Source organism: Labeo rohita, chromosome 15, assembly GCF_022985175.1.
Source record: "Labeo rohita strain BAU-BD-2019 chromosome 15, IGBB_LRoh.1.0, whole genome shotgun sequence".
NCBI lineage: Eukaryota > Metazoa > Chordata > Actinopteri > Cypriniformes > Cyprinidae > Labeo > Labeo rohita.
The window spans coordinates 16,546,701-16,569,916 of record NC_066883.1 but is presented as its reverse complement, the minus strand read 5'-3'; the positions used below and the strand labels follow the sequence as shown (position 1 = coordinate 16,569,916).

Here is a 23,216-nt window from a genome sequence, read left to right as displayed (position 1 = left end):
CAAGGAAATCCGGGGACTTGTACAGACAAATAAATAAAGGAAACACGAATAGATAAGTATATTTAGCACAGGCAGAACCATTTTGTTTTAGTGCAGCAATAATGTGTTGAAGGATGGGAGTTTAAGAGGATTGTGTCAGTATTAATCTGTTTGTAGTGAGAATTTCACTCCTGTCTCAGATCATACAATGCCCAATTCTTTACGTATTCAATCTCGTGTTTCTATTAGAACCACTTAACTACTATCATCTGTGTATTTATTAAACATTTACACTTATCAAGTAAACATAACCTACTTTCAGTTTTGGAGGCTCATCCAGTGTCTCTCTATGACTCATGAGGGCACCACAGTCCAGCCCATCACACGTAGGTATAAAGATACTCGACTGCAGTCCACGCACTCGGTCGTGGTTGTACTCCGCTGTGGTGTTCATAAAGACTTTTAGAGTTACTGGTGGTGTTTCTGCTGAACGTGGATGGAGACTCAGATATCAGCGTTTTGTTAGTGGTTTGGGTTTGTCTTTTCATTGGAGTTGTGGCAGATGAAAACACACAGACGAATTCTGCATAATGTTTCTTCGTGATTATGGAATTCTGTCTACGGACGTCTTTAACTATTCCCTCCAGAAATGTTTTGTGAGGTAGGTCAGTGCTACTGTTTGACTGCCGCTGTCTCTAACTATCTACTAACACAATGTTTTATGAATTAAAAAAGTTTAAAAATTAAAGTAATGTAATTGGAAATAGGTCTAGTAAAAAAAAATATATAATGAAATAAAACATGTTTGCATATTTTCAATGCCTGTTCTGGTTAATTCTATTAATCAGTTTCGTTTCTTCCCTGTCTTGTCCTTTAGATTAGAGGCAGAATGTGTCTTCATCCATGTGCTCTACAGGTGCTGGTCAACGAATTAGAATAATTTGAAATAGTGCAATCATTAAATTCTTTGAATGCATTGTTTGTGCAGAAAGAAAATCAGGTGTTCACCGCACCTGTCCTACTCGTTAGAGTAATCACAGAACTCGTTACCTGTAAACAATTTGCTCAGCTGACCTTTCCAAAAGGCCCATTTAGGCCATTTAACTGTGAGATTGTTGTTTCATTGAATTAGAATAAAGGAGAAACCGTTTCATTGAATTAGAATAATTTTTATTATAATTAGAATCATCACTTTCTCAGTATTTTGTGGCTGCCCCCTTGGCTTGTATGACTGCCTTAAGTCTCCGCGGCATCGATTTGACCAGCTTGTCGCAAGTTTCCGCACTCACAGCTTCCCAGGCAGTGGCGATGTTCTGCTTCAGTTGGTCCAGCGTAGTCGGCTTTCTGTCGCGAATTTTCCGCTTGACGATGGCCCAAAGGTTTTCAATGACATTGAGGTCAGGCGAGTTGGCCGGCCATGGCAAAACTTCAAGCTGTTTTCTAGTGAACCAATCTTTGGTCGACTTTGCTGCATGAGCCGGTGCAAGATCCTGTTGAAATATGAAGTCTTCTTCGCTGAACTGTTCCTCAACAGTCGGAATCAGGAACGTTTCCAGAACATCTTGATATACGGCAGCATTGACAGTCTTCTTGAGGAAGCAGAGTTTCCCTACACCCCGAGCGGACATGCATCCCCAGACCATAATGCTCTGGGGAAACTTGACGGATCTTTTCACGCACTCGTGGTTGTAGGTTTCGCCACCACGACGCCAGACACGAGGACCTTGGTCACCGAAGGAGATGCAGAAGCGTGATTCGTCACTGAAGACCACTTTCTGCCAGTCTTCAGCAGTCCACTCGCCGTGTTGTTTGGCCCACTTCAGCCGTTTCTGCATTTGTTTCTTGTTCAGCATCGGTTTTACTGCTGGAACGCGAGATTTGAAGCCGAGTTCGCGCAGACGACGGTAAGTGGTTGATCTGGAGATGTCAGCGCCGGTCTGCTTGTTCCACAAGTAGGTGAGCTCAGAAGTGGACTTGAACCGGTTGCTGACTGCGATCTTTCTCAGCTGCTTGTTGTCGCGAGCAGAAGTTTTTCGGACGCCGGAACAGTTGGTGCGCTTGCTGCAGTTTTTCTTGAGAGCTTTGCAGACGGAAGACTGGCTGATGCCGAGCTGCTCAGCAATTTTAGTTTGCCTCAAGCCTTGTTGGCGAAGGGCTTGAATTTGAGCCACTATTCCGGTTGAGAGGTCGTGCTGCTTACCCATGATTGATTTTACTACTTAGAAACTCTACTCAACCCTGACTTTATACTGCACAGTGAACACTCTTCACAGAAAACAAAAATTCTAGCATTTATTCTAATTCAATGAAACGGTTTCTCCTTTATTCTAATTCAATGAAACAACAATCTCACAGTTAAATGGCCTAAATGGGCCTTTTGGAAAGGTCAGCTGAGCAAATTGTTTACAGGTAACGAGTTCTGTGATTACTCTAACGAGTAGGACAGGTGCGGTGAACACCTGATTTTCTTTCTGCACAAACAATGCATTCAAAGAATTTAATGATTGCACTATTTCAAATTATTCTAATTCGTTGACCAGCACCTGTATATTGTATATCTACAAATAAAAGCCAAACCCTAGAAAGGGGGAAATGTAGCTACTCAAAGCACCCCATCTCTTCCTAGGCCTGATGACAGATGTGTGGGTGAGGGAGAGGTGGATATTTGATATGAGGACAGATTTGCTCCACTATTCCATGCGTTTTACATTATTTCTGTATCTGCTGATCATGTTGACAAGACAGATCAAGTGTCAATCAGTACACTGCAAAAAATGCTTTTCTTACTTAGATTTTTTGTCTTGTTTCCAACCAAAATACATAAAAATTCTTAAATCAAGAAGGATTTTCTAAACAAGCAAAAATTGTCTTGTTTTCAAAAAAAAAAAACATCAAATTTAAGTGAGTTTTTGCTTGGAACAAGCAAAATAATCTGCCAAATGGGGTAAGCATTATTTCAAGCAGAAAACAAGATTATTTTGCTTGTTTCAAGCAAAAACTCACTTAATTTTGACTTGTTTTTTCTGAAAAAAAAAAAAAGAGAATAATTTTCACTTGTCTAGAAAATCCTTCTTGATTTTAGAATTTTTAGATATTTTGGCTGGGAACAAGACAAAAAATCTAAGTAAAAAAAGCTTGTATGCAGTGTATGCAGCATAGAGAGTGTGAAGATGGTGCAATGGATCGCAGGGGAGCTGGAGAAAGTGGTGCCACATGATTTAGTACTGTTTTTACTTTAAAACTAAACAAAAAATCTGTCTAGTCTGTTCTCACTCTGCTTTTGTTTAAAGTGTGGTTTCTCTTGTGACAGAATTGTGATACCATGTTGTACACACCAACTCTAGAAAATCATAAGGTATGTGATTTTACAGGCAATCTTTAGTTATCAGTTTAGCCTACTATTTGAATATTCTGCCAAAATGGCCTGAAGGGGCGTTTGAATTTTTGGACTTTGACAGTAATGTGCTGTCATTACTCATTCAGATAACCGTTCGATTTAGTATAATTGTTTTAAAACTGGAGGTAAGATAAGCTCTTTTAATAAACTGCCTTAAAGCCAAATGATTACTTAGTAATACTGTAGGCAGCGATGTTGTGGACTCGTTCATTTTTGTGAAGAACAGCTGGGACCTTTTTTATCCTGTGTTTATTCTTTTGTTGACTTTTAGTTTACCCACACTTCAGTTGGAGTACATTCTTGCATTCACTCACTTATATGCTTCATAAAGCTTCTAACACTGTTATGTATTTAGTTTATTCTCTACATACAGGCAAGTGTGTTTCAGAGTGAGAAAGCACAGATGTCACACACTAGGAAATTAATATTTAATTTAATTTAATTTAATTTAATTAGTTTAATCAAACCATTCAAGGCCAGATGTTAGTCATTTTGCTGGGACAGAGGGCGATTTTATTTCATTATTTAATAATGTGATTGCGTCAAGTTATTAATCAAAATAGTAGCCTTCTGGCTCTGAAGTCAACCCACAGAGATTTCTGTGCACATTTCACTCCACTTTTTCTTTTTTTTTCATTATTAATTAAACAAATATGTCCTATTTCTTTCTCACATCTGCATATATTTTGTTATTAAGTTAATTCATAGAGGCCCGATTCTAAATACTGAAAGCTCCTCTCATATACAGTGAAACCCTAATATCTGATCTGAATCAGATGCTTTTACTAATGTAAATGCACCAATGTCCTCTCACAGAACTTTTTCTGCATATATAAATACGTCAGAAAAGGAAAAAGCTTCACAAGCACAGTTCCAACCAACTTTGTTGAAGGTTTGAAATCTGTTTAAAATCGGGTTTTTGTTAATGCTTCTTATCTTATCAAATGTTGGCTTTCAGAAGTCTTGTGATGCAGTTCATTTTTTACTTAGATAATCTATTTTTGCTGAAAAGTCTGTGCGTGACCGCTGCTACTGGATAACTGTTGTCATCTCCTCCAGCAGAATTGCTCCAGGTCTACACTTACGTGCTTTGCATTGGAAGTGAATGTTTTGATTGTTGAAATCCAGGGCATGGCCAAATCTCAGTCTCGGCATCTACCAAGGATCCTCAACACGCTGAAGTTTAAGGTGAGTTCAATATTTGCAAGACATTTAGGATGATTCGATAATGGTATTTAAAGTAATGTTTGTAATAGCTTGTAGTGACTTCAAGGCTCACAAAAAAGCACATCTGCTTTCTTACATAGCAAAACTGTAAAGGTCACTATATATTTTCAAGATATTTAAAATACTATTCTTGATTATTTAACAGCTTTATTTAATCACATTCACCAAAGCTGAAAGTGGCAAGAAGACATGTTACACAACTGAAACAAACATTTTGTTCCAGACAAGAGTTTATGTAAGTGCCTGCAGAATAATAGGTTTCACATGTCTGCTTTAAAAGCCTCTTGCCTTCTTGCAATCTGTTCTTTGCAAGTTTGTGAAAAAAACAAACAAAACCAAGCTGCTCAAATTTTGCTCCTCCCGTGATGTAGAAAGGGAATCTTGATATAATATTACCACCACTTAATCTGCACGTTTCCTCCCACATGTGTCATCTAACGCTATTTAGAGTCCCAGCCTTAGAGGAGACAAAAGAGCAGTGCATTTATTGGTTTATTTACTGCATATTACGCTACTGCCAGACAGATCTAATATGAACATGCAATTTCTTTCCCAGCCGTTTCCTTCACAGACATAATTGAACCGACTAATTGTAATCCATCATCTCCAGTTGCTCAAAGGTAGTCAGCTAAGCCTGCCACAAACCAGGCTGGGCAGGGATTTACAAATCTGGCCCACAAGATCCACTTTCCTGCAGAGTTTAGCTCTAACCCTAATCAAGCACACCTGAGCATGCTAATCAATGTCTTCAAGATCATTAGAAAATCACAGGTAGGTGAGTTTGATCAGGGTCGGAGCTAAACTCTGCAGCACATTGGTCCTCCAGGGCAAGATGTGAAGAACCCTGTTATAGGGCGACCCAGCTGACATTAAGGTTATGCCACTGTAGTTTATAGTACAGCAGTGTAAGTGTTTGATTTAATTTTAATCTGTCTTATATTTACTTTCAAAGGAACTTTACTTTGCAGACCGAGGAACAGATTCAGGATACTTCGGCTTCTGGCCTTTCTCCTCACAGACATTCTTTCTCCCCAGCTCTTAATGGTAAGCCTTCAAACGTTCTTTTTGGCTGTGGACGTCCATTGGATGCAAAACCACCGTCTGCCTTCAGCCCAAATCTGCGAATGCGATCACCCTTTCCAGTTAGAGGTGCCAAGAATTCCAGATTGTCCTCACAGGCCTCAGCTCTTTCAAAGTCTCTTGCTGCCTCTTGTATCAGTCAGACAATTTCTCAAGCTATGGCCTCTGCCCACATCTTCTGTAAGGCTAAGGTCACCCTCACCTAAACCTATCACCTTGGACTCAAGTGCAGAGTCAGGTTTAAGGAGTACATCCAGCACTGGAGTAGGGAGTCAACCCCTAAGGTCTTGTCCATCCCCGTTCAGATCGAACAGTCTTCGATCCAGTCCAGCAACAGTTCAGTCCCCTCCTCCTTACCGTAGTCAACGGTCAGTGTCCCCTGCACCTCCAGTCAGCCTCCATTCAGCTCCATCTGTTAACAGCCTAAATTCTGCCACCCTTGAACAGCCTTCTTACACCAGTTTAAATGGTAATAATAACAATAACAACAGTTTAAGTAATAACGGGTGGGCCACTAACCACAAAAAAGCACCACAATCAAATGCAGGTGGACTCACTCATTTCCATGATCCTCAAAGAACAACCTTGCACAATAGGGTGGCCCGTCCCTTTCCGTCCTCTGAGCCTAGCTCTCGTGTACAGTCCCCTTCTATTTGCCCATCTCCAGTTAGCCGAATCTTCTCCCCTCCACCTGCTCCGAACCACTCCAGTCATCTGGTAACAAAGCCACCAAATCCCAGAGCCCCCAGACAAGGTGGCTTCTTTACACCTCTATCTTTGGAGATCTCAAGATCAACATCAGAATCACCTCTCCACCCCCTATTGGCATTCCTGCAAGTGTATGGGGCTTTGCTAATTCACAGCCAAGGAATCCCTCATTAACAAATGCATCTTCTCCAACAAAAGTGGAAACAAACTCTACACAAAGATGCCCCAGAATCATCTCTCCTACACCAGTGGGAACGTCTTCATGTTCAGCAACCAACTCTCAGAGCCAGAAGAGGCTACGAGGAACCAGTTTGCCCTTTGTTGCTCTAGGGGATAGGCCACCCAGTCCAACTAGATACGAACGCAGGTCTTGGGCAGAAAGTGGACGATGGTCAGTGGGTTCAGAATTGGGGTTAATAAGTCCTCGTGGGGGTTCATACAGTGGCAGCCCATCTTCTATCAGCCCTGGCCCTCTTTCACCTGTCAGACTAGCAACGACTAGTCACAGCGGGAAACATTTCACAAGCATTGCCTGGCCAGATGTACATGATATGCTGATAAAATACAACACAGAACCCAATACTGAAACTGAGACAGAGCAAGATGACATAGAGGTTGCTGAATCCACTTGTCGGAGCACTTTGATCTGTCCCTATGTCACTCCAGCTAGCCCAAATCTGAGAGAGAGTCCCATTCAGTGCCTAACCGAGGACAAAACAGAAGACAGTGTTCCTAATCAAGGGTCCAAAACGACATTAAAAACCAGTTATGCCACCACCGTCAACTTGCAGATTGCTGGGAGTGGCAGGATAGCATCCTTTAGCAATGCACAAGTCAGCCTGACACAGACACTGTCCCCTGTGGCAGACAGCCAGAGCAGGAGAAGGGTTAGCATCAATAGCTGCAACTTCTCACTGCAGAACTGCAAAAGACTTTGAGTGGTGAGCTCCTGAGGTCTAGCATGGTGCCTCGTTCTTCAAAGACACTTTATCTGGCACTTTAGCATGTAGCGGAGGAGTCCGCTTAGAGATCAAAGTCCACTTCACTCAGACGGGGAAAAAAAATCATGGACTATACAATACGGGTGTCAGCCAGTTGATGTTTTTCTTGTATTTAACCCTCAGGTATTGCTAATGTGACCATACAGTTAAACTATTTTTGAGTTAAATAAATGTTCTATATTTTAGTTCGATAATATTCATTTAATATTTTAAGGAGATCATTACTAAATACTATTTGTCCATTAATTATGGTCAATTAATGACTTAAAATATATATATATTTATATTACTTATATTAAAATTAGTGTAGTATTTAAGGTTAAATAGAGAAAAGGTTTTTAAATTCCAATGCAAAGAGGCAAATTAGAGTCATTTTGTGGTTGGGGGAAAAAAAAAAAAAAAAAAAAACATTTTCATTTGCAATGCCATGGTTTACCCACTAGGTACCTGTATGGCTCTTTACTAAATATACATGAGCAACTCCAGCGTTACGGACGTGACATTTGCAGTCAAAGCCTGAAATATAAGTTATTCTAAATTATATTTATTACCAATATATTGAACTATCTCTTTATATTTTTCTAAACCCCTTAAAATAGAGTCCAGACATCAGAAAAGTATTGGTCTATAAACCTGTTTTATATTTTAAATGAGGAAAAAACACATGCGTTACGGACGTGACAAAAAAAGACACGAGTTTCTGGGAGACAATATATTTCGTAAACTTTCTGCGAATTGCAATGCACAAACTAGAAGCAACAATATCTGCCGAATGGAGAAGGGTTGGCTATTTACAAAGCATGAAATGTTAATTTGATTTACATTTTCGTTTTTGTGTTCCACAGGAAAAATCTGTGTTACGGACGTGACATCTCTCCGTTACGGACGTGACCGATCTGAAAAGCGGAATTCATTCGACTATAAAAACGCCTATAAAAATACTTTCAAAGCTATAATAGAGCTGTTTAGTGGTTATTTAATAGGGGTGCCCCACGATAAAGATTTTTCTAGTTAACTAGTCGTTCGTAGGCTATTCAACTAATCGTGCATTTGGCCTACTAATCCATAATAACCTTTAATATATTTTGCGCTCAAGCACACGTATAAAGTTTGCCTCAAAGCACAGGCAAAAGTAGCCTTACGATTATTAATGTATAGAAAAAAGAGATATTTTCATTATTTATTAATAAACTAATGTTTTCTTGTAGGCTGCAAGATGAAACTTACAGTGCTAACTCTCATCTCCACAGTAGCCTACTCGTTGCGCCTTTAGAGAGAAATGCAATTCAGACATAATCAGAGAGTATTTAATTTCGTTATTTTTGTTTGTTTGTTTGTTTGTTTAAAAGTAGACATTTCAAGCTTTTTGTAGATATATTTCTCTATGTGAGACATACTGAGTTTTGGAGACGCGCTCCAGTTCAGAGACGGCAGAAAGCACATCCTGTTTGTTTTCATTATTTTACAATAGCAGGGCGTTTATAATGAATTTACATAAATAAAGTCAGTTTCGAGTTGATTTTAAGTTGTTTCATTATCAGGAAAAAAATGCAAGTGATCGCGCAGGCGCCCCCTTTCATGCATGCGCACTGATATTCCGCACAAACACGGGCCAAAAATATAACACATGTATAGCCTAAAGATTAACGCTAAAGTTTGGAATACACATTAAAATAAATCCTCACCAGTCTACATCCCAGACAGATGCAGTTATAATCTATAAATTGAAGGCTATTTGAAGTTCATCTAACTGACCAACGGCGCTCAAATTCATTGATCATAGTTGTTAATCAAGATCATGGGCGTCACTAGGCCATTTTTATTGCCCCCCTAAAACGACTGCTCAGCCTCCCTAAAATTTTGCGATTAGCTCCATAAACTGCATAAACTGTACACGAATTCTGATCGCCTCAGTCCCTTTTATATTTCATAAGAAAGTTGCAGCAAACCTTGATCGGCTCCTCCTGTCTTTCAGCGCGTTCTTCTTTTTCAATCCGCAGACCTCGGCGGCGCAGAGTAAGAAAAAGAGGACAAGGTGTGTCCTCTACAACTCAAATAGGGTTGTACTAGATATATATATATATATATATATATATATATATATATATATATATATAATACCCTCACTGGGGGCTGAGCCCACCTAAAATTAAAATCCTAAAATCGCCCCTTATCAAGATTAAACGGATGCCGCTGAAAAAAAATGCTTTAATGAAAAAAAAATGCTTATAATGTTTTATTAAATAACTAAGATACAAACAGGTTTAGTAAAATATTCTAAATATATAACAGGCCTAGGAGAGCGCGGGGCACAACCTAACACTTGAATTTGTCAGTTTGTGTAAATCCACGTGGGGTTCAGAGTATAATTTTTATCCACGTCGGGCAGGGGCTCGATTTCGAACAATTTTCGTTTTTGTGTTTCAGAGGGGGGGAAAAATCAAAGCGAAATTTATACCACTATAGAAAAGTTTTCAGAGTCCTTGACTCTGCAAATATGAAATTCACGAAATCTCCACTGGAGAGAGAAATGCATTTACAGATTATATAATCAGGTAGGCTAGTAGCATATTTGATTTCGTTTTGAATAGGCAAGCTTTCTTTAGATGTATTTCTTATGTATGAAAGGCACCCAAATTTTAAGTTTGTTTCATTATCAGAAAAAAATGCAAGTAATCGCGCATGCGCCTCCCTGTCATGCTTGAGCATTAATTCGTTTCCGAACAAACATTTGAATATGGATAATAGCTTAGGGCACATTTATATTAGGTTAACACTAGAGTGTGGGATCCGCATTAAAATAATAAAACAGATGTAGTTATAACCTGCAAATTGAAGGCTGTATAATAACGGGCTGACGTCGATGCCGCTCCAATTCGTTGTTGTTGTTGAAACTTGTTTCAATGACTCTCATAAACCTGTTTTAATAAATCTCTAATGCATTAAATAATAAAGATATCAAACAGGATACGTTACTGAATATTGTACACATATAAATATTTATAAAATGATAGACTGCGAATAAGATTACAGTTTCACATTTTGCAACTGCATAACAGTGAATTAGTTTTAACATGCAGTGATACAAAATAACACCAAACAAGATTTGTAATGAAGAAAAAATATTTAGACAAATAAGAATGAATGATGTTACTCCACAGCACATCTCTTGCGCGCTGCAGCAGCATGCGTGCGGTACACGCAAATCTTGCTCTCTACATGAATGCAACACACAGCGACACAAGTTATGTGTAAAACATAAAAGTTTTAAAGACGACATGATGACATGAACATTATGACATTTGAAATAGTTTTGGCGATTTGTCCTTCAGTCCGTCTGTGCATTTCTGACCCGCACAGCAGATGAAGTCTTAGCTAAAACGACTGATGTTCTCGCTGAGAATGCAATTTTTAAAATGTTAGAATTAATTAATTTCTAAAATGTTATGATATATAAAGCCTAAAACAGATCACAGAAGTCTAGACCTACACAGTATAGGCTATCAATCATCAGCAACTTGGTAAACATGCGTGCCGGTATAAGATTTAATATGTAGCGTCCGTAACGGTCACGTCCGTAACGCATTATATGATTGATAAGAGCAAAGAATAGAGATGAGCTGTTGGTCATAATTAGCATGGCCATAAGTTGGCTTTGTACAGAAAGTTTCAAGTTAATTGCATTAATAATTACTGTATGATATAAACTTAATCTTTAAAATGTTACGGACGTGACACAGCGCTGAAGCGTCCAGACATCATAAATCAAGCCCTTATAAATCCGAAAATCATCGCTGTTTAGACAAAGTGAGTTTATTTACTTTTCAGACAGGCCTCCATCTTTCTACAAAATACTTACTGTTGACATCAATTAAATAATGGGCAGTCTTTGATCTCTCATTTGAAAACATGAAATACCGTCGAATAAAAATGTAATTTTACTTTTAGGCGCACCCCTTATATGTGGTGGATGAACATTGCGATTTCCTTCAAATTTCTATTAAAGCACATCAGTACAGTAAAATACAGACCTAAATGCACAAGTTAAACAGGGTTTTATTCTTTTGGTAAAAAAAATATTTTTTGATGGTAAGGTTGACATCATACCAGCTTACTTATTTTAAAGTTTTTTGTTTGAATAAATATTTAGAAATGATTAAACACTATATTTTTGAATTTAAAAAGTTAATAACTTGCATCCTTTTTTAATGATACTTGTATAAGTAGACACAATGAATGCAAGCAAATACTGAATTTAAAATGTTGCAAAAAGTCATTCAGCTGCATTTTTATCCCCTTATATATACACCATATAAACATATTAATAGACATAAAATTGAGATCAACACCCCACCCACCCACGCCAAAAAAAAAAAAAAAAAAAAAAAAAAAAATCTCACTTCAAGCTGAACTTAAAAGTTGGCAACTCTGCAGAAATAGTGCAAAGAAAACAAATGTTCATACCTGCTCTTTGAATTTACTGTCAAAAAATGTCATGATTGTCACACTGTATGGAAAATGTGGTTTGTACCTAAATAAAACCTGCATAGTTTAATTCTGATTGAGCCACTGTGTAACCACAACTCTATTTTTAGTCGAAACAAATCGTATTTTGCTGGAAACAAGCGATATCATGCTAGATTTTGCAGATGAGGGGCTGAAGAACAAGTGACGTTTTTCTAAATGGTAAGTAAATGGGAGTAGTTCAAAGCATAACAATTAAGGAAATCCGGGGACTTGTACAGACAAATAAATAAAGGAAACACGAGTAGATAAGTATATTTAGCACAGGCGCAACCATTTTGTTTTAGTGCAGCAATAATGTGTTGAAGGATGGGAGTTTAAGAGGGTTGTGTCAGTATTAATCTGTTTGTAGTGAGAATTTCACTCCTGTCTCAGATCATACATCGCCCAATTCTTCACGTATTTAATCTCGTGTTTCTATTAGAACTATTATAATCTATGTAGTTATTAAACATTTACACTTATCAAGTAAACATAACCTACTTTCAGTTTCGGAGGTTCCTCCAGTGTCTCTCTATGACTCATGAGGGCACCACAGTCCAGCCCATCACGCGTAGGTATAAAGATACTCGACTGCAGTCCACGCACTCGGTCGTGGTTGTACTCCGCTGTGGTGTTTATAAAGACGTTTAGAGTTACTGGTGTCATTCCAGCTGAAAGTGGATGGAGACTCAGATATCAGCGTTTTTTTAGTGGTTTGGGTTTGTCTTTTCATTGGAGTTGTGGCAGATGAAAACACTGACGAATTCTGCATAATGTTTCTTCGTGATTATGGAATTCTGTCTACGGACGTCTTTAACTATTCCCTCCAGAAATGTTTTGTGAGGTAGGTCAGTGCTACTGTTTGATTACCGCTGTCTCTAACTATTTACTAACTTAATGTTTTATGAATTAATGTAGTTTTTAAAATTATACACGTAATTGGAAATAGGTCTAGTAAAAAAAAAAAAAAATATATATATATATATATATATATATATATATATAATGAAATAAAATATGTTTGCATATTTTCAATGCCTGTTCTGGTTAATTCTATTAATCAGTTTCGTTTCTTCCCTGTCTTGTCCTTTAGATTAGAGGCAGAATGTGTCTTCATCCACGTGCTCTATATTGTATATCTACAAATAAAAGCCAAACCCTAGGAAGGGGGAAATGTAGCCACTCAAAGCACCCCATCTCTTCCTAGGCCTGATGACAGATGTGTGGGTGAGGGAGAGGTGGATATTTGATATGAGGACAGACTTGCTCCACTATTCCATGCGTTTTACATTATTTCTGTATCTGCTGATCATGTTGACAAGACAGAGACAGATCAAGTGTCAATCAGTATGCAGCCCAGAGAGTGTGAGCTTGGTGCAATGGATCGCAAAGGAGCTGGACAAAGTGGTACCACTTGATTTAGTACTGTTTTTACTTTGAAACTAAACAAAAAATCTGTCTAGTCTGTTCTTCCTCTGCTTCTGTTCAAAGTATGATTTCTCTTGTGACAGAATTGTGATACCATGTTGTACACACCAACTCTAGAAGATCATAAGGTATGTGATTTTACAGGCAATCTTTAGTTATCAGTTTAGCCTACTATTTGAATATCCTGCCAAAAATCAATTGCCTGAAGGGGCGTTTGAATTTTTGGACTTTGACAGTAATGTGCTGTCATTACTCATTCAGATAACCGTTCGATTTAGTATAATTGTTTTAAAACTGAAGGTAAGATAAGCGCTTTTGATAAACTAAATTAAGGCTAAATGATTACTTAGTAATACTGTAGGCAGCAATGTTGAAGTTGTGGGCTTGTTCGTTTTTGTGAACAACAGCTGGGACCTTTTTTATACTGTGTTTATTCTTTTGAGTTTAAGACTACACAAAACTTCAGTTGGAGTACATTCTTGCGTTCATTCACATTGTGTTATGCATTTAGTTTATTCTCTACATACAGGCAAGTGTGTTTCAGGGTGAGAAAGCACAGATGTCACACTTATCACAAAGTGTTATAGCAAAGAAAATATTAGGAAATTAATCAGTTTAACCAAACCATTAAGACCAGATGTTAATCGTTTTGCCAAGACAAATGGCGATTTTATTTCACTACTTAGTCATTATTTAATAAAGTGACTGCATCAAGTTATTAAAAGAGTAGCCTTTTGGGATTTTAGTACTACTGCAACCCACAGAGATTTCTGTTCACATTTTACTCTGAAACCTTTTTATTTGTTGCCAAACCAACAGAGTTTTTCTGTTATTTCTGTTATTATAATTTTTGTGTTTAATTGTTTAATTAAATTTGCCAGGAATAGGAATATTTTAACCCACATTATACTGTACAAAAGTAATACAAGACTAATACATTTCTGTTACACGTTAAACGTAACGTGTAAAAATTCTGTTTTAATGAATGGACTCTGCGATCCCGTCCGCGTTTTAGTGGAGGAGAAATTGTAGACGCGTGACCACGTAACGTTAGAGACAGAAATGACATGTCGTTTTGTAAATAAGATAAATAACATAAGGCTATTTCTTTTTTTTTTTTTATAAAAAGAACAAGGTATAGACCTGTTCTGTAGGAAAGATAACCTTAAATGACGTCTGTTGTGATCTGGCCCTATATAGAAAATAAAGTTAACATGACTTTAAAAGGGGGCGACGGCTGCCTAATATAATGGCAGGGGAAACACTGATATATTTTGTTATTACAAAGTTAATTAATAGAGGCCTGATCCTAAATACTGAAAGTTCCTCTCATAAATACAGTGAAACCCTAATATCTGATCTGTAATCAGATGCTTTTGCTAATGTAAATGTGCCAATGTCGCTCTCACAGAACTTTTTCTGCATATATAAATACGTCAGAACAGGTTTTTGTTAATGCTTCTTATCTGAAAGATCAAATGTTGGCTTTCAGAAGTCTTGTGATGCAGTTCATTTTTTACTTAGATAATCTATTTTTGCTGAAAAGTCTGTGCGTGACCGCTGCTACTGGATAACTGTTGTCATCTCCTTCAGCAGAATTGCTCCAGGTCTACACTTATGTGCTTTGCATTGGAAGTGAATGTTTTGACTGTTGAAATCCAGATCGCGAACAAATCTCAGTCTGTGAAACTACTAAGGATCCTCGACAAGCTGAAGCATAAGGTGAGTTCAATATTTGCAAGACATTTAGGATGATTCAGTAAGTGTATTTAAAGTAATGTTTGTAATAGCTTGTAGTGACTTCAAGGCTCGCAAAAAAGCACATCTGCTTTCTTACATAGCAAAACTGTAAAGGTCACAATATATTTTCAAGATATTTAAAATACTATTCTTGATTATTTAACAGCTATTAAAAAATTGATTTAATCACAGTCACCAAAGCTGACAGTGGCAAGAAGACATGTTACACAGCTGAAATAACAAACATTTTTTTCCAGTCAAGAGTTCATGTAAGTGCGTGCAGAATAATGAGTTTCATATGTCTACTCCTTCCGTGATGTAGAAAGGGAATCTTTTATAATATCTCCATTTAATCTGCCAGTTTCCTCCCATGGTGACATCTAACACTATTTAGAGTCCGAGCCAGGACAAGAAACAAGAGAGCAGTTGATTTATTGGTTTATTTACTGTATACGCTACTGCCACACAGATCTAATATAAAAATGCAATAATATAAAAATAATATAATAAAATAATATGAAAATGTTTACCTTCACAGACATAACCGACTGTAAGTGCTATAAGACATGAAAGAGAGCTTGGTTTAGTACTCACATGCCGTGTGACAGCCACTTTCTGTGCGTGTGCTTCGGATGTGTGCATTTAGAAAACCCTATATCAGATCTTTAAACTAATATGGCTTTAAAATGCATGCACCTTATTTGCATTTAAAGAGACATGCACTAAAACAGCACATTTCTGCTTCCACTCAAAATAGGCATTTTCAAAATGGTATAATAAATGATCTGTGGAGTATTTTAAGCTGACACTTCACAGACACATTCTGGGGACAATTGAGACTTATAATACATAATGCAAAAAGGGGCATAATAGGTCTCCTTTAAGTGTATTTACTGTTCATGTTTTTACTACTCATGTAATTGTTTTTACTAAAGGCCTGTTCACACCAAGAACGACAGCGATAACTGTAACTATAAAAATAACATTCTAAAAATCGTCCAATTCCAAAACAAAGATTCACATATAATGTACTCACCCCCTTGTCATTCAAGATGTTCATGTCTTTCTTCAGCCTTAAAGAAATTATGTTTTTTGAGGAAAACATTTCAGCATTTTTGTCCATATAATGGACTACTGTGGTGCCCCGATTTTGAACTTCCAAAATGCAGTTTAAATGCACCTTCAAACGATCCCAAATGTGGTTGTAAACGATCCCAGCCGAGGAAGAAGGGTCTTATCTAGCGAAAAGATCGGTTATTTTAATAAAAATAATACAATTTATATACTTTTTAATGCCAGACGCTTGTCTTGTCTTACTTTGCCTGGACTGCTTTTGTTCTGGTCTATTACAGTTATGGTATGTTGAAAAACTTCCATCTCATGTTCTCCCTCAACTTCAACATCGTCCTATGTCACTGTTTTACCTTTTTTGTTAAGAGTGTTTGATCTTTGCATGTTCACTTTGCAAAGACTGGGTCGGTACTTTTGCAGCAGTGTAGGATGCTTTGGAAATGATTTTTGAAGTTGAGGGAAAAAATATAATTGGAGTTTTTCGACATACCCTAACTGTCTTGAGTCAGAATACACAGAGTTCAGGGAGAGAAAGGCAAGATAGAATTTGAGATTAAAAAGTTTTTAAATTGTATTTTTTTAAATGAAAATAACCAATCGTTTTGCTAGATAAGACCCTTCTTCCTCGGCTGGGATTGTTTACAACCGCATCTGGAATCATTTGAAACCGCATTTAAACTGCATTTTGAAAGTTCAAAATCGGGGCACCATATCAGTCCATTATATGGAGAAAAATGCAGAAATGTTTTCCTCATAAAACATAATTTTGTTACGACTGAAGAAAGAAAGACATGAACATCTTGGATGACAAGGGGGTGAGTACATTATATGTGAATCTTTGTTTTGGAAGTGGACTTCTCCTTTAAGAGAATAGCAGACTTCACACCATGACTATAATGAACACAGGGTTCCTTTCCTTTAAGAAAAAGTCTTAAATCAGAGCAGCAAGTCTTAAATTTATATGATCATGGCATAAATTTTTTGTGAGGGATTGTTTCCTCGTGTTTCCTTACGTCGCCCTGGTGAAAAAAACAGTCCTTGTCCAGCAACATGACCAGCAAAAACCAGCAAAGGACCAGCATAAACCAGCAAAGGACCAGCTTAAACCAGCATCAAAACATACCTACCAGCATATGCTGTTTTTTTCACCAGGGCGCTCGCGAGCTACCAGTAGCCTGATTTGAGGTAGCTCGCCATTCCAGTCAGAGTGAACTAATATAGGCTAGACGGGTTTCCCGTTTAGTTATCCCGTTTCGTATTTTTATTATCATTAAACCCGTATTTGATTATTGCAGTTTGAAAAACTTGCGGCAAATAGGCTAGTACTGCTTACTCACAAAGGGGCAACGCGCAGATTAGGTTTCGTTTTGTATGAAAATATGACATAAGGCAGACTCCTGAGAGAAAGTATATGAAATAATGTATGATTTAATTAATTACATGAATGCATAAGGAGGAACAAGCTGTATTTAGAAAAGTTTCGTTGCGATTTCTGTTCATATTCCCACCCTGTAATGCGCAATAAAGCAGTGCTCATCAGCTGCTTTGTTTACAGCTGTTACCGGAGAAACTGCTGTTCCGAATGGGCCACCTTCTGTCAAACATAGGATTTACAAGTTTATATTATCCGAAGTGTTGAGATTTTTAGAAAGCCTATTAGCTCATGTAGAACTGTTTGGAGCAGATCAAATATAATTTATCATTCTGACATATAATTAACATTTTATCAATTCTCATTCTGTTTTTAATGTTTTTTTTTTTAAATGTTTATGCAAACCAAAAGTGCATAGTGCTGCTTTTGGTGCTTTTCAACATAAAACTTATGAAATTATGAACTTTTCCAGCACATTTTAACATGTATTATACCATGTTATATTATTGTAACGAGGACACAGAGGTGGAATCCAAAAGCGGATGTTTATTAAAGGAATCAGAATACACAAGAGCAGGCAGAGGGTCAATACCGGAAGGCAGTCCAATAGCAAACACAACATGAAACGTAATCCAAGCAGCAGAGAATATAAACAGGCAGTGGGTCAAATACCGAGCAGACAGTCCAATAAGGCTAACATGACAACAGGGGTGATCCAGAGAGCGATAGTCGAAAGGCAGAATACGGTCAAACCTTAATCAGTCCAAACAGGCAAATAATCCAAACAGGGGTAATCCGTAAATGCAAAATCCAGGAACAAAGCAAGACGGCAACAGGTAGTCCAACAGAGTAATAGTAAACGCTCGGTAAGGCAGGTGAAACTGGCAATACTTCGCGAGGTGCAAGCACATGGTGAGTCCTTATATACTGCCAAACAGGAAGTGACAGTAGAAGCAGCAGAGGGAGCATGCAGGCAGTACTGGGGTGAGGGCTCCCTCTGCTGGCTTGGCGTTACAGAATCCCCCCCCCTAGGAGCGACTCCTGGCGCTCAAAACAACAACAGTCCAGGTGGGTGGGGGAACAGAGGCAAAACAGGGGGTGGGACGGAGGGCCAGGTCCATGTAGAGCAGCTGGGCCTGGATCGTGGAGCAGGCACAGACAGTGAAGCACTGGAGGACCTGGATCGTTGGGCAGGGACAGACAGTGAAGCACTGGAGGACCTGGACCATGGAGTAGTGGCAGACAGTGGAACCTTGGAGGACCAGGGCCATGGAGCTGTGACAGACAGTGGAACCTTGGAGGACCAGGGCCATGGAGCTGTGACAGACAGTGGAACCTTGGAGGACCTGGGCCGTGGAGCAGTAGCAGGCCATGAAGTACTGGAGGGCCTGGGCTGTGGAGCAATGGCAGAGTAGGGGACCATGGTGGGGCAGGCAGAGCAGGCAGAACAGGAAGCCATGGCGAGGCAGGCAGAGCAGGCATAACAGGGAGCCATGGCGAGGCAGGCAGAGCAGGCATAACAGGGAGCCATGGCGAGGCAGGCAGAGCAGGCATAACAGGGAGCCATTGCAGGGCAGGCAGAACAGGCAGAGCAAACAGGAGCAGAGATATCCACAGTGGGACTAATGACATGCATAGCAGAGCGGTGTGTTCATGCATGATTTTCTTGGCCGTGGCATGACAGGCAGAGAGTTTCATATGGGTCTTCTTGATTGCGACCTGGCGGGCAGAGAGTTCATCCTGGGACGCCGCCCCCATGGGAGGATCTACAGCATGCGCTGACACCTCTGGGGGCATGGGCGCAGATGCTTGGGCAGGTGAGGCAGGGAAGTTATGAATGGCCTTCATGGCCGTGACAGGACGGGCAGAGAGTCCTTGGGGAAACGCCGCCCCTTTAGGAGGTTCTGCAGCCGGAGCTGCTGCTTCTGGGGGCATTGGCGCAGACTCTTTGACAGAAGAGGCCTCTGGCGTAGACTCGTGGACAGGCGAGGCCTCGGGAGCAGACTCGTGGACAGGCGAGGCCTCGGGAGCAGACTCGTGGACAGGCGAGGCCTCGGGAGCAGACTCGTGGACAGGCGAGGCCTCGGGAGCAGACTCGTGGACAGGCGAGGCCTCGGGAGCAGACTCGTGGACAGGCGAGGCCTCGGGAGCAGACTCGTGGACAGGCGAGGCCTCGGGAGCAGACTCGTGGACAGGCGAGGCCTCGGGAGCAGACTCGTGGACAGGCGAGGCCTCGGGAGCAGACTCGTGGACAGGCGAGGCCTCGGGAGCAGACTCGTGGACAGGCGAGGCCTCGGGAGCAGACTCGTGGACACGCGAGGCCTCTGGAGCAGACTTGTGGACCGATAAGGCCTCTGGAGCAGACTCATGGACAGACGAGGCCTCTGAACCAGATTCGTTGATAGACGAGGTCTCTGGAGCAGACTTGTGGACAGATGAGGCCTCTAGAGCACAGCGTGCTGCCCACACACTGAAAATGGCGATGGCCATTACAGGCAGCACAGTAGATAGTGGGGTGTCTGTTGACCTCGAGGGTGCTGATGCTATGGACTTATGGCTTGTGAATGTGGGCTCTGCGTGGCTTGTGAATGTGGGCTCTGCGTTTCTTGGGAGCGTGGGCTCTGCGTGGTCAGCTGATATGGGAGGTGGTTTGAGAAGGTCAGAGGGGACCTGGTGAGATTCTGGTAGAACAACAGTTTTTTGACTTGACTCAGGGAGGCCTGCCGTGGCCGCACTTGACTCGGGGAGGCCTGCCGTGGCCGCACTTGACTCGGGGAGGCCTGCCGTGGCCGCACTTGACTCGGGGAGGCCTGCCGTGGCCGCACTTGACTCGGGGAGGCCTGCCGTGACTTGACTTGGCTTGTGAAGGTCAACTGTGACTTGACTTGGCTCAGGGACAATAGCAGCAACTTGACTTGGCTCATGAAGAACAACCGTGGCGTGGCTTAGCTCAGGGAAGACAGCAGCAATTTGACTTGGCTTGTGAAGATCTGCTGTAACGTGACTTGACTCAGGAACAACATGGCTTGACTCGTGGGGAACAGCTGTGACTTGGCTTGACTCGTGGGGAACAGCTGTGACTTGGCATGGCTCGTGGGGAACAGCTGTATCTTGGCTTGACTCATGGGGAATAACAGCTGTATCTTGGCTTGGCTCGTGGAACACAGCTGTGACTTGGCTTGGTTCATGGGGAACAGCTGTGGCCTTGCTTGACTCACAGAAAACAGCAGCTTTGGCTTGACTTGACTGTTGCTTGACCGGGCTCTGTTGCTTGACCGGGCTCTGTTGCTTGACCGGGCTCTGAAGCTTGACCGGGCTCTGAAGCTTGACCGGGCTCTGAAGCTGGACTTGACCCTGGAACTGGGCTTGACTTGGAAGCCTGACTGGACTTGGAAACTTGACTTGACCCTGAAACTCTACTGGACTTGGAAGCTTTTGACCCTGGAGCAGCAACTGTAGCTTGACTTGGTTCTGCAGCTTGACTTGGTTCTGTAGCTTGACTTGGTTCTGCAGCTTGACTTGGAACAGGAACAGTAGCTGTAATCTTACTTGGCTCGGGGGTGGCAGCTGTGACCTTACTTGACTCAGGAAACACAGCCGTGACTTGACTTGACACAGCTGCAACTTGACCTGGATCAGGGGTAGCTGCCGCAACAAGAGGGAGCGCCATCTTAGCTGTCCGTACAGCCATTAGGGGTGAGTCCAGCACGTGGGTCATCATGTGGCGTGACTTGGAGACAGCGACCCTCCTATGGAGTGGCTCTGGGATGGCGGCCATCTTGTGGACTGGCTCTGAAATGGCAGCCATCTTGTGAACAGGTTTGGGGATGGCAGCCATCTTGTGGACTGGCTCTGGGATGGCGGCCATCTTGTGGACTGGCTCTGGAAGGGCAGCCATCTTGTGAACAGGTTTGGGGATGGCGGCCATCTTGTGGACTGGCTCAGGGACGGCGGCCATCTTGTGGACTGGTTGTGGGAGGGCGGCCATGACAGGTGTGGACTCTGGACGGGTGGCCATGACGTGAGCAGGGCCTCAGCTTGGTTGACGTGACTTGAGTTAGCTGTGGCTTAGCAGGCTTGGTTTGAGGAGCCTCTGGCGTGACGGTGACGATACCGGACATGAAGGTTGGGATGTGACGGGTCTCTGGTTTGCTGGAGGTGAAGGGAGCTGGTTGTGGTGGGGTAGCTACTGGAGGATCACGGGGTCCCTCATCCACGATCCCCACAGTAAACGTGGATCCACTTAATAGCAGGGCATGATCAATATATTTCTCTAGTGACCAATGAATCTTTCCCCCAGGTAGCCATGAACGAATGGGATCGTTTAAACCCACCCGAAAAATGTCTTTCAGTGCCACGTCATTAAAGTCAACCAGGTGACACAGTCCACAAAATTCCCCCACATATTCCTCTATAGCCTTGTCACCTTGACGAAGGCAGAGGAGGCGAGATACTGCAGGGTTCATGTTAGCTGATCGTGTACTCTGTAATTTCCGCTGGATTCTTGGTAGGCGAAGTATTCTGTAACGAGGACGCAGAGGTGGAATCCAAAAGCGGATGTTTATTAAAGGAATCAGAATACACAAGAGCAGGCAGAGGGTCAATACCGGAAGGCAGTCCAATAGCAAACACAACATGAAACGTAATCCAAGCAGCAGAGAATATAAACAGGCAGTGGGTCAAATACCGAGCAGACAGTCCAATAAGGCTAACATGACAACAGGGGTGATCCAGAGAGCGATAGTCGAAAGGCAGAATACGGTCAAACCTTGAAATCAGTCCAAACAGGCAAATAATCCAAACAGGGGTAATCCGTAAATGCAAAATCCAGAAACAAAGCAAGACGGCAACAGGTAGTCCAACAGAGTAATAGTAAACGCTCAGTAAGGCAGGTGAAACTGGCAATACTTCGCGAGGTGCAAGCACATGGTGAGTCCTTATATACTGCCAAACAGGAAGTGACAGTAGAAGCAGCAGAGGGAGCATGCAGGCAGTACTGGGGTGAGGGCTCCCTCTGCTGGCTTGGCGTTACAATTATGCATAACAGTTTGGACTTATACATTATTTAAGAGATTTAATTACTGTATGACATGGGTAGCTCTCAGCCACTTTCATTTTTAAAAAGTAGCACTCAAATGAAAAAACGTTGGAGACCCCTGCATTAAAACAATACTTCATCTGTCAGTCACCTGAAGAAGAACTTTTTTATGGTAATAAAAATCATTTAGTTCAGTTAGAGAACAGACAATACAATTAAAACTGAACGCAGCTGCTCAATGCAGAGTGCAAAATGACAGTGGCATCACATTTCATTTATCATGTGAAGTGAAGTGTGAGTCAGCTGACTTACAAGAAGAGAGAGGTGAGAAAGACAAGACTATGGTGGAAGAGTTTTAAAACGAAATGTAAAAGCGTCTGTTTTGGATTTTGAAAAGCCTGTTGACTTCTGCCATTTATCTAAGGCGATAGTGGAAGTTTCATATTTATTTGGTTACACAGTTTGCTGGTTTTTATTTATTGAAACTGTGTAATTTATTTTTTTAAAATTTTATATGTTATATCAAGGTGTATGCCATGCTTCTAAGCTTTCTTATTCGCTTTGCTAATAAACGTTCTACGTTTCTTATTTATTTTTTTGTAATTCAGTGTTTTTATTTGTTTTCAAAGTAGCATATAAGTTGCATCAAACAAGAAAAAAAGTATCAGA

At 40.8% G+C, this 23,216-nt stretch overlaps 1 protein-coding gene across 5 annotated transcripts in view; it reads left to right on the top strand.

Moving 5' to 3' along the window:
- Window positions 1–386: 386 nt before the first annotated feature.
- Window positions 387–23,216, top strand: part of il15l (interleukin 15, like) — a 37,381-nt gene continuing 14,551 nt past the window's right edge. Inside the window, exons 1-4 of one of the 5 annotated variants that reach the window (XM_051129075.1) lie at window positions 387–640; window positions 12,992–13,305; window positions 13,410–13,454; window positions 14,920–15,048. In XM_051129075.1, coding sequence (XP_050985032.1) covers window positions 13,111–13,305; window positions 13,410–13,454; window positions 14,920–15,048 — 369 coding nt within the window. In that variant the 5' untranslated portion in view covers window positions 387–640; window positions 12,992–13,110. Of the gene's footprint in view, window positions 641–12,256; window positions 12,743–12,991; window positions 13,306–13,409; window positions 13,455–14,919; window positions 15,049–23,216 lie in introns of those variants that run through there. The other 4 variants (XM_051129077.1, XM_051129074.1, XM_051129078.1 and 1 more) reach the window with 4 other exon arrangements.